At 47.9% G+C, this 12,215-nt stretch overlaps 1 protein-coding gene across 1 annotated transcript; it reads right to left on the bottom strand.

Annotated features, from left to right (window-relative positions):
* Positions 1-5,324: 5,324 nt before the first annotated feature.
* On the bottom strand, positions 5,325-12,170 carry GCC1 (GRIP and coiled-coil domain containing 1). Its single transcript, XM_019646187.1, has 2 exons — positions 9,050-12,170; positions 5,325-8,164 (listed from the first exon to the last, which is right to left on the bottom strand). The coding sequence occupies exons 1-2, from the start codon at positions 10,082-10,084 to the stop codon at positions 6,869-6,871; spliced, it is 2,331 nt and encodes a 776-aa protein (XP_019501732.1). The 5' UTR covers positions 10,085-12,170; the 3' UTR covers positions 5,325-6,868.
* Between the last annotated feature and the right edge of the window lie 45 nt (positions 12,171-12,215).

Below are 12,215 nucleotides of genomic sequence, written 5' to 3'. Positions count from 1 at the left end.
ACTGAAGAACAAAAGGACAGCAACTTGTCTGTTCCCCTTCCCCCAATTCCCCAGCACTGTTCCCATCCCCCAATTCCCCAATAAAAATCTTTAAAAAGAAATGCCCATATGCATTTTAGTAAAAAAAAAAAAAAATAGGGAGATTATCCTAATATAATCGCAAGGGTCCTTAAGAGTGGAAGAGAGTTAAGAGGAAGATGTGACTCTGGAGAGAGGCACAGAAAGATGTACCATCGCTGGCTTTAAAGAGAGAGGAAGGGGACCACGAGAAAAGGAATGCAGGCGGCTTCTAGAAGCTAGAAAAGGCAAGGAAACAGATTCTTCCCCTTAGCCTCCAGAATGGAACACAGCCCTGCTGACACACTTTGGTTTTAGCCCAGTGAGACCCCTTTCGGACTTCTGACCTCCAAAACTGTAAGATAATAACTTCGTGTTGTCTTAAGATCACACTAAGTTTGTGGTAATTTGTTACGGCAGCAATAGGAAATCAATACATATACTAATAATATTTTTCCCACTTCATCCTTTAGAAAGTATGAATCTACTTCTTAGGAAAACAGGGTGATGGGGAGCCATGGTGAGGGTTAGGTGACAGATCACCAACACATAGTCAACCTATCGTTGTGTTACGTTAGCGAGTATATATATATGATGTCAGACATTAATAGTAACTACTTTTTATAGTAGTTTACACTTTTCAAAGAACTTTCAATATATTGTTTGATGCCTTCATCACAATAACTTTGAAAAGCTAATGTAAACGCATCACTTCCCCTTCTGACAGGTAAAAAATAATAAGTCACCAAGAAGGTCCCAGAGACCGGTAACGACAGAATCAGCATCTTGTTTTTCTCTCTTTTGGGAGTTGTTCTCAGCCTTTTTTTTAATCTCACTCTTTCAAAGAACTTGGGTCCCAGGGCGCTAGAAACAAAAAGCCCACTTTTCTAAGTCTCCTCTATGTTTTTAGGCATTCTGCCACCATATTTACCACTGATGGAAAGAGTTTAAAGCCATTAAGTTAATTGAAAATTTCCACCATTGGGCTTCTAGACAATGACCTGGAGTCTGGTGGTCAGGCAGACCTACCATTGTAGCACGCATGGTTCCCAGGGCAAAGGGAACCCTCAGAAGCCACAGGCTCCTTCCTCCAAGGGTTTACTCTTCATTGGCTCTCCCTTCCCCACTAGCCTCCACCCTCCTCTGAACCCTGGAGGTAGCCCTGACACTAAGAGTCTCTGCCATGAAATCATCCCTCTGGCCCATCCTACTCTATACAGTGAAGAAATCAGACACCTTGTCTAAGTATCAAAATTAAAGTCACTAATGAGGGGCAAATGGATCTAATTTGCCCCCAGATGTGATGTCCTGATAAGATCACATCACTTATATACATATAATATAGTAGATACTACATATACTAATAGTATTATTACATATAAAATATATATATAATATATAATAATATACATATATATATATATATATGTATATAATTCTGGCAGGGACTGCATAACCTGAATCTAATCATGAAAAAACACCAAACTCAACATGAGGAACCTTTTATTAAAAAGGGGGCAGGGCTATATTCTTAAAAGATTGTCACTGTCATAAAAGACAATGAAAAGGTGAGGAACTGCTCCAGATTGGAGGAGACTAAAGAGACAGGACGATTAAATGCAATATGCAATCCTAGACTGGATCTGATACTAGAGGGAAAAAATCCCATAAAGGAGATTATGTGTGAATTGACAAACTGGAATGCAGATAGCGGATTATATTTTAGAATTGTACATTAGTATTTTCAGTCTCTTGCTCCTTCATTCGCCTATTTATGGGGCACTTAGTATGTGCCAGGTTTTGAAAAGTCCTGTAAGCACAAAGATAAACGGGGCATGAGGCATGACCTTGAGGGGTGTATAAAGTCGTCAAGGAGACAGAGAAGTAAATTCAAAAATGAAAGTACAAGAAATCACTGTACCCAAGGTCAGTAGGAAAAAAAAATGCTGAAGGACTTCAGAGAAGAAAGTACCTGTGCACCCCTGGAGAAAAATCAGGACACAGGAAGTGACATTTCAGCTGAGTCCAAAAGGACAGGACCACACTGCAGAGGGCTGGGATGGGGCTGGTGGGGGTGGTGGGGACTTTGAAGGTAGAGGAAGCAATGTGCCTAAGGAGCCTATGTTTGGAAAATGTAAAGTGACCAGGTGATACTGCAGGCATTCGAAACCAACACAAACGAGCTTGGCCTCCAGACTCCTTCAAATCTCATTGCAGCTGACTAAGGCTTCAGGTGGGGCAGGTATCCCAGCGGGGTATACAGGACACCAGGGCAGGACATCCCCCAAAGGGCCTGTGAAATTCCCTAAACTGAGGCTTCATTTTTCAGAGACCTGAGAGCTGCTGAACAAAGGGAAAGGCAATGGGCCCCACTCTAAATATGAACCCCCAAATATTTTGACCTTGTGGACAGCACTGCCTCTGTTAATTAAAAGTTTATGTGTAATCTACATTTAAAAACTCATATTCACATAAAGTTGCATCAGTCTTCATTCTCTCAGATATGAAAGAGAATATTTAGTCCCTTGGTGGTAGGCCCATAGAGATGAACGAATTTACAGTGAGCGACAGATGGTCTCATTGCCAAAGTCACAGGACAGGGGTTGCTTCCTTTATGAGGGTCTTTGGCCTCCACGTGGCCTTTGCTTTTTCTGGGCCCCCTTTCCACTGTGGATCTGTCAGAACCATGGATATTTAGGTCATCCAGGAGATCTGGGTCCCAAGGAGAACAGGGGGTCACTATTCACACTCACATAAAACCGAGTTGCAACAGAGTCCATTTCAAATTTTCGGTGCGAAAGAGCTCTGCTGCTAGGAAAGAATGAGGCTTCTGGGAAATTATAAGGAAGTGAGGTGCCACTGAAGAAAGCACTCCCTGGACAAGGACCCTTTCTTCCCAGCCCATGGCAGGAACACAGCCCCTAAAGTTCTGTGAGCCACACATTTTCAGTATTCCACGTTGCCCTCTGCTGGAAGACAGCAGGAAGAGCCTGGCCCGCTGGCTCACATAAACATGTTTGAATCCGGGTTCTGCCATCACTGACTCTGGGCCTTGGGCAACTCATCTTGCCTGCCAAGCCTCCATTTCCTCATCTGCAAAATAGACAGGCTTCACAACACTGCTGTGGGAATCAGTAAAATAATGCAGAGGAAATGCTAGCTGTCGGCTTCATAACAGGCACTGGGTAAAAAAAAAAAAAAAACAGCCGTTCTTTTTCCTTTTGTTTACAGCAACAGTTGTGATCAAGAAACATGGGACTTACACCCAGAAGAGCTCAGCCTAACTTCCAATTCTGCCACTTAACATTCTTGGGAAAAAAAGACATGTGTTTAGCCCCTACTTTGCTTTAGGTATTCTGCTGGTTCTTTATGTAATTTTCTTTAATCTTGAGGATATAACCCTGAAATAGGTATTATTATCCCCATTATAAGAACATTAAGTTCAGAGAGGTTAAGGCATTTGTCAAGGTCACACAGCTGGCAGGATACTGAGCTTTCAATCCAGAATGTCTGAATCTCGTTTCTTGCACCAAAAACCATCAATAACCAGGCTGCTTGGGGACAGCAGCGGACAAGAGTGAAGCGGAGGAAGGAAAGGTGGTTGAAGTTGGGTGAAGTGACCATTCATTAGGGTTCTATTTCCAGTTTTCAGAGCTGTTTCCCCAGCTTACCTAGAGGCTATAGTTGGAACACACTATAAGAGCTGGTCTGCAGCCCTCCTTTTATTGTTAGAATGACCCAAGTTCTAAAATTAGCAGTCATCTAGAACCTGGGGAGCAGAGCAGCTAGCTCTAGGTCTCTTAGGAAGAACTAATGTTGCCTGTTCCACTCTGCAGTGCAGCAACTTTGCTGGACAACATTTTATAGCTAGAGATTCCCTCTCCATGTGCACCAGCCCAGTTCAGTCTAGAGATCACGCTCTCCATCCCTAGAAATCACCTATGGAGACGGGTCAGGAATCTCCAAGTTCCAAGGAGATGGGAGCACACCCAGAGTGAGCAGGCTTTCAGGTCAATCAGACCTGGTTCACACATGATCTTGGGCAAATTTACTATCTCAGCCTCTGCTTCCTCATCTGTCAAATGGAAGGTAATAACATCTGTGAGGAGTAAATGATGTAATGGGTGTAAATGGCTCAACATAGTGCTGGCACGCTCCGCAAGAGTTAGCAAAACCACCCTGTAGTAGCAGTTCCCCAGGACAAGGCCGAGAGCCTTGGGGTTCTAGGTAACAGATGGGAACTTACAGCATCAAGGGCAGGATGTATGGCCATTTATTCCCCAGATCAGAGGTACCCAGCAGGAGAGAGTAGGGACAAAAGCAGAAAGCCCTTACCGTTGCCAGCTTGCCTTCCTGCCGTTTTCTCCCTCCATCTCTTCTTCTCCGTGATCCTCCTGACGCATGTGGTTAACGGTTAAACAAGTAAGGTTCAGTCTCATTGCCTGACATACCTGTTGCACTGTCTGACATTCTGGGACCAGGGCCCGTGGAAAGTTTATTTTTCTCTGAGTCTGATCTCAATTCTGTCTCTTTCTCTCCCTTTCCAAGAGTGCAAAGCAGTCAAATAACCGAAAATCCTATTTGGGAGGAAGGGGTAGAGAGACAAGCAACTTGTGTTCTTAAGGGTATGAAGGGACCAAGGCATTTTGTTTCAATCGGGAGCACCCAGCGCCTTATGTAAATTGATATTTAATTGGAAATTGAGTTGTTTCTTGGCTCGTTTGGGATCTTCTCAAAAGTGAAAAGCACAGGAATTGTTAGTCCCAGGAAAGCAACTGTGATTATGGATCTTTCTATTCTGTCTAAAACCACCTAGAAATAACAACAAGAATATATCCTACATTTAAGGGGATCAGGTAAGAAAACGAAGAGACGATGATTTAGTTTACGTTGCTGTTGTACTGAGAAACTTTTCTAGGATACCATGAACCCTGATTGGAAGCATAATAGACCATTCATAAAGAGATCACTTCTAAAGTTTTAGAAGTAATTATGGAAGTTTCAAGCCCTCTCACAAAATCCACGAGCCATCTTTTTCCAGTGTAGCTGCCTACACACATACACACTTAATTCTAGGCTAAAAAATTTGTGTTGTAATTGAGGCTGTTAAAGCATTGAGGTATTCCTCCCTAGATTCAATCTCATGGATTATTATTTCCATCCTTTTAATTTACCATTTATAGTCACATTCTATTTTTGTGTGTGTGTGTGTGTGTGTGTGTGTGTGTGTGTGTGTGTGTGTGTGTACCATTAAGGAAGCACACAGGTCAAGTTGTACAGGTTTAATAATTCCACAGTTTATGTTATTATCATTTGAACACATCACTTCTGTTCCATTAAAGTCCACTCACTGTAGATAGTCCAGGTCACCCAGCCTCCCAACCAGAACATTTAATCAAAGTCTTCTGTACCCTAAACCCCCACAAAACAGATCTCTATGATGAAATAACAGAAAAATACATATTAGTTCAGTGAGTGGCAAAAGCATTGGTCTTTAGGACCCAGAGATCTCTAAAACCAGCAAGAGCACATGGGACATGGAACGAATAGATACTGTTTGTGCCTGACTTGGAATTCTGTGTCCCTCCTTTCCTGAAGTGCAGAATAACCTACTTACGCAACAGCAAGTGTAAGAAACTCGGCAGGAGGAGGAAAAGTTATAGTAACATGAGTGGGGAAGAGGGCTGTGGACTGAAACTCAATTACCTCCCTAAGGGAGTGGGCGAAATACCCTGGGGACAGTAACCCATGAACACTCCGGCTGCAGAGATGTGGAGATTTAGCCAGAATGCTCTCCACGGAGCAGCCAGCAGCCCGGCCCTGCCTCGGCTGAGCTCCCGCCACTTTCCTCTGAGGTTCACAGCAATGTTCTGGAATCCTCTGCAGCAGGGCTTCCTCCTCTGCCCTATCCATCTCTGAGCTAACTCCTTGCATCGAGGCAGGACCAGAGCTTCCTGATCAGACCCCTCTCTGTAAGGAGCTAGAATTGTTTTCGCAATGGAAGTTCAACACTGAAGATAGCAAATTCATTCGCTCACAATTTCAGGCCAACCTTAGGCAGGCAGGGTAAGGCAGGGAAAAGTGTGCAGCGTCTATGATAACCCTATCCCGACCAAAAGCAGGTCACTCGGGAAATCCCTAAGATCGAACTGGTGCTCAGGGCTCTCTCTACGATCGTCACATTGTATGTAAATTGTGTTTACACAATTTGTGTTTTGTCCAGACTGGTTAGGATGTTCCCAGCCCTCACTAAACCAAGCTTCCCGGTTCCAGGATGGAATATCTATTCCTAGGCCCTTTGGAGTAGTGGGCAAGCTGTCACTATTTAAAATTTCCTGGTCCCTCTTTAGCCTGGATTCAAGTCCCCAGAGAATTGGGGCAGCAGTGGACCAGACTCAGGTTGTACTGATGGAGAAAACAGCTGGTCCTTGTGTGTGTTTTGAAATTAACTGAACTCCCTTTGGAGTCACATTTACTCCTGGCTCTGCACTAGGAGCATAATATTAAAACAAAAAGGTCTTATTCATAAAGATTCTCACCACTTCCCCAACTTTTGCACCTCTCAATCCCTGCCTCTCCCCGTCATATACACACCACCAGAAGATGTGGTCCCAACACTTCCAGGGTCTCTAGGGCCCACAGGGAAAGCAGCGTTAATAGCATTTGGCGGAAAATCCCACCCTACTTTGAAGACTCCTCCCAGTTCAACACAGTGAAGAAAGAAAAGGCTAAGAGAAGAGGCAGTAGAAACCAGAGCCTGTCCCTTCCCACGTATGAGGCACAGAGATTTCCGGACTCAATGAAAACAGCATCATCTCTTGCCAGAAGACCACCAGCTCCCACTGGGTGGGAGCCGCATTATCACTTGTTTCTCCTCTGGACTGAAATGCAAGATAGTCAGGATGGCTGTGAGCGTCTGCTGGCGGCCCAGGCTGTCGGGCAAGGTCAGGAAGCGGTAGATGATGTTTTTGAGGTACTCCAGGTTGGCTCCCTCCCGGCTCTGGTCCCTGATGTTCTTTTCAATGTGGCTCTGCAGGACCCCGACCTCCTCGTGATGCCGCTCCCTCTCCTCCAGCAGCCGCTCCTGCAGCTGCCGGACCTCGATCTCCAGCCTGTGTTTCTGCTTCCTCAGCAGTGTGACCTCCACCTCCTTGCGGGCCAACTGCTCAGCATACAGGAAGAAAGTGGGCTCGTTGGCCGCAGCTAACTGAAGTGCTTGGGTCAGGCTATCCGGGGAGGCGGTGTCGGCCGGGTCCCCAGGACCGCCAGCACCCACAGGGCTTCTGCGTCCCGGCAGCCCGGAGGACAAGGCCACCGAACGCAGCTGCTCCAGCTCCAGGTCCTTCTCAGCCAGCACGGCCAGCGCCCGGTCCCGCTGCCGGTGCAGCTCCTCCTCCAGTTTCAGCGTGCGGTCTCTGAACTCCAGCTGGCTCCGCTCCAGCTCCTGCCTGTGCTGATGCTGCAGCCGGCCCAGCTCCTGCTTCCAGTCCTCCGCCTCCTGCTGGTGCTGGCGCTCAAGCTCCTCGCAGGACAGACGCAGGGAGATGTACTTCTCCTTGAGCTCTGCAAGCTGTTCCTGGGCTTCCTCCAGCTCCTTGGCCAGGTTACCGTCTTTGGTGTTCTTGTTCTTGAGGACGACCTGGGCCCTCACCTTGTACCTCTCAAACTCTTCCTTCAGCTGTTTTAGCTCCTGTTGGTAATAGAGCGCAGTAGCCTTCTCCCCATCGGCGGCCTCGGAGCTGGGCATTATCTCCAGGTCGCAGAGCTTCTCCACATCCAAGGTCACCTGGCTTTTCCTGGCTGCCACCTGCAGTAGCCTCTTCAGCTTCTCCATCTTGTCCTTCAGGACATTCACGTCCAGACTGGACTCTTCTCCATGGCTGTCTAGAGGGGACCGGCTGGAGGCTGCAAGCGCCAGCGTCTTGTTCTCCAGGTCCAGCTGCACAATGCGCTCCTTCAGCTTCTGGATGGCCAGCTGGTCCTTCTGCTTGGCTTTCTCATAGGTGCCCAGCAGCTCTGACACCTCGGATATTTGGTTCTCCAGGGCTGCCACTCTCTGCTCTTCCAGCTGAGATTGCTGACGTAGTTGATCCTCTGCGAGGGCTGTCTATAAAACAAAAAAACAGATGGAAATGCACCCAGAAAAGCCACAAAGCCCTATGGCCAACTTTGAGAGAGAAAACGAGGACAGCAAAAAGGTCACAGGATGGGGATGGGCTGGCAAGAATGGGAAATGGGGATTTTTCAGTTGATTTGGGAGTTAACAAAAGTTCTTGTAACATGCTTGGGTTCTGCTACCAGACACATGATATACCAAACAATTAAGAACTTCTGTATATCTACTCTTATTCTGCTTTAGTGCTTCCACTTTCTCCTATCATACACCGAGCTCACACATAAAGGGTGTTATCTTTGTTTATCATATGTTTCCCCAAATCCTATTAAGGAATCATACGACATTCTTTTCCTCTTCCAATATTCCTGGAAGATCAAAACTGGGTTGGGCCTCTCTCCACACTGAGGCACTGTGGAACAGAATACCTTTCCAGAACTGGCAAATCTTGACTTGAGAGCAGTTACAAGAGGTCATTTCTTCTGAGAAAACTCCCTTTGCCCCCTTCAGTCGCCCTACCTATCAGCTCATATACCATTACCTACATGTAGGCATACACCTACAGTCATACACACTACTTTCACTGCATGTCTGCCTCGATACTGCTTCACAGAGCACAGCTGGTAAGAGGCCAACGCGCAGAGCTGTCTGGCTCCAACCCAGCCTACACTCAGAAGCTCCACATCCTGTTGGATGCATGCTCTGTAGAGACTGTCAACACCACACAGAACAGGAATTCTCAGAGCCCACCAGTATAACTTTTTGAAAAGCATTCAAAATTGACAGTGCAGCCACTTAGAGCAAACTATTAAAGGAGGAAAAAACAATTATTTCCCACTTCAGGCTAAATGACTATTTGAAGGAGATGACGATAATTACCTTCCTGATTTCCTGCTGCAACTGAGCCTGGAAATGGCTCTTTAGGCAGGTGGCCTCTTCCTGCAGCTGCTGCAGCCGGGGGTCTGGCTGATTCTTCTCATCCTGAAGAGCCTGCAGCTGACCTTTGAGCTCCTCCACCTCACGGGTCAGCTGTTTGGTCTGCAGTTCAAACCCTTCCACTTGACCAGCTGCATATGCCCGCCCTGCCAGGGCTTCTCGGGTCTCTTCCAACCGAAGCTCCAAGTCTTGGCGCTGGATCCTCTCCTCCTGCAGCAGCTTCTGGAGCTCACGCAGCATCAAGGCATGGTCACTCTGTTCCTGGGCCCGATCGTGCTGCTGTGTGATAAGTCGGGCTTTGGTTTCTGCTATCTGCTCCTGCAGTCCCTTCAGTTCTCCCTCCAGACGGTCCCTCTCTTCCTCTGCCTTGTTACTGGCATCCTCTAAGTCCTGTTTCATCTTCTTCTTGTCAGCCAGGTAAGAAGCTTCCATGCGGGACTTCTCCTGGGTGACTGTGGCCAAAGCGCTGGTCAAAGTAGCCAACTGAGTCTTCAGCTGGTGCAATCGTTTGTCCACCTCCCCACATGCAGACGATCCATCCCCACTGCTACTGCTAACACCACTCTCCGACCCGCTGGCCTCCTCGGACTTTGGAGGTGGTGGTCCACGGGCCTGTCTGTCATCTTCTACCCCAAACTCACCCTTGGTGCTAGTGAGGCTGGCTGCAGTATCCAAGCTGGTGGCGGTCCCAGTGCTATCCTCGCTGTGCGTGGAGCATCGGTCATCCACGTTGTCAGGACAAGTGAGGGGGCCTGGAGGCTGGCCATCTGCCAGGCCCACATCCGCCTCGTGGGACACTGACAGCACCTTGATGCTGGCCTCTAGCGCCTCTTTTTCTTTCAGGAGGCTTTTGTAGGCGCGAACCACATCCTTGAGACGTGCCTGGTACTGGAGAAGCTGCTGCTTCTGCGTCTCAATGGTCTCCAGCAGGTCCTTTTTGCTGGGGCCACCCCCAAAATTCATTCCAAACTTCTCCATGAGGATTCAGAACAGGTTGTTCCACGTCAGCGTTGGAGCAGCCCGGGAAAGGGTGGCGGAGACGCTGGAGGGCGTTGTGGTCCCCGCGGCCGCACACGCGCTCCTCCCAGCTGTCCGAGACCGACGCGGGGCGGCAGGGCAGCCTGGCAGAAGCGTCACCGGGTCCCGGGCACGGAGGGCGGGGGCGGGTCCCACCGAGAGGCGGGGCGACGCGGGCAAGAGAGGAGCACACAGCCAGGGCTCCCCCGCACTGTCCCAGGAACCGCTCCGCGCTCTGCGCTCTGCGCTCCCTGCCCGCCCGGGCCACAGCAGCCCCTGCGGGCCCTCGGCCCACTGTCCGCCAAGGGTTTAGGCTGAGCGCAACCCCATCACGACTTCCTAACTACAGCGGCCCGACAAGGGCGCTTCCGGGTTCGCCGGAAGTGACGATAGCACGCCGCCGCAGGCTCCGCCCCCGTGGCAAGAGGAACTCGGGGCTACTCCATCTAGCGAGAGCGTGGCAGCGGCCTGCTGAGAACCTGGCGGGGCTGCGGGGCTGTGGGGCTGCAAGCCTACTGCTCCCCGGAAGAGCAGAGCAAGCCAAGCTGAGGACACGCGAGTGATGTTGGTTTCGTGAGGGTCGCTGGAGTTTGCCCTCAGGCTACGATCAGCGAGGGGCAGGGGGCGACGTCGCATTGAGTCCTTACCAAACAGCTCAGTGAGCGACGCGTCCCCACTATTTTGGGGGGCTCAGTACCTTTGTCCCTAAAGAACAACAATTAAGACTCTTACTTAAACCATGAACACAGCAACCCTTTCTAATACAGTGTTTGGCACCTAATAGGCGTATAGTATAATAATTATTAGCACCCTTCCCGAGTTCTGCTGAGTTGATTCAACAAATGTTTGTAAAGGGCATCCGTATAGCCATGATGTCTGTCCTAAGTGCCAACTATATTCCAGGAGCTTCGCAAGAGTTTTTCTATGTAGTCTTTACAATAATTCTGCTCAGTGGGTATTATCAGCACTGTTTTTACAGATATGGAAACATGAAGCACGGAGAGGTAAGTAACATGCCCAAGGTTGCACAGCGAGTAAGTTTAGGAATGCTATGCAAATCAATCCAACTCTCAGCATACCAAATGCTGTGCCAGATGATCACCACGATGAGATGAGGCCCTGCCCTCTCGTAGCTCACATCTAGCAAAGAACCAGGCATACAAACACAAGTCCTGCCATCATACCAGTATGCATAAATATAGTCAATGTGATATTGAAGTCCTGTCTAGCGGAGGCAGAGAAGGCTCTCAGAGAAAATACTTGGGGATCTGAAGAATGAGTAGTGACTGCCCATCTAATTAGACAGGGAAACAAGCATTCCAGGCAGAGGGAAAAGATTACAAAGACTCCTGGGGCATCGGGGAGCCTGGCTCACCTAGAAAGCATTGAGAATCATCTCAAGGCAGTAGTTTAGGGTATGCAAAGGAAGTGGCAACAGACAGGGCTGGCATAGTAGATGGAGACCCAAATTAAGACATTTAGATTATATCTTAGGTGATTAGAAGACACTGAAGGATTTTAATCAAAAGAGTGGCATCATCAAGACTTGAGTGACAGGGTGGCGATACCAATGAGCAGGAGAACTGTGAGGAGACTGTTGCAGCCATGGAGAAGAGATGGTAGTGAAATAAGGCAGTGATGGAAAAAAAGAGGCTGAAAGAAAGCTGAAGATATAGACCTAACCTGACTTGGTCACCACTAGTTGTGTTATTATATTGGGACTCTTTTCAATGTATTCTTCGACCTTATAAAAGTCGTCTTAGGAATGCAAGTCTGTGACTGAAGAGTAAAGTCATGCACTCATACTTGGTGTCCAAAGTCTGTTCTCTTTACAGACACGCAGATGTAGATGGGAGAGGCCCTGGAGGTCTGTTCAGACCCAGTTTCTTAGTGGCCCAGGAAACATCCAGCTGCATTATACAAAACATTCAGATACATTATCTCATCATTTTAATTTTTACCATAACCTCATGAAATAGGGCAAATATTAGTCTCCTGTTATAGATACGAAAATGACAGCTTGTGAGGATTGTTGAAGGCAAGCTCTCAAAGGCACAATGGCACACAGTAGGCATTCAGTATTTGTTGACCG

The sequence above is a fragment of the Hipposideros armiger genome, unplaced genomic scaffold (assembly GCF_001890085.2).
Source record: "Hipposideros armiger isolate ML-2016 unplaced genomic scaffold, ASM189008v1 scaffold_97, whole genome shotgun sequence".
In the NCBI taxonomy this organism is placed as follows: Eukaryota; Metazoa; Chordata; class Mammalia; order Chiroptera; family Hipposideridae; genus Hipposideros; species Hipposideros armiger.
This window is presented reverse-complemented; position numbering and strand designations above follow the sequence as displayed.

Excerpts from the sequence above, each read along its gene's own strand:
- GCC1 (XM_019646187.1), bottom strand. The coding sequence starts at position 10,084 with ATGGAGAAGTTTGGAATGAATTTTGGGGGTGGCCCCAGCAAAAAGGAC. Across the intron at positions 8,165-9,049 it reads TGCAGCAGGAAATCAGGAAG|ACAGCCCTCGCAGAGGATCA; the intron begins GTAATTATCGTC and ends TTTGTTTTATAG.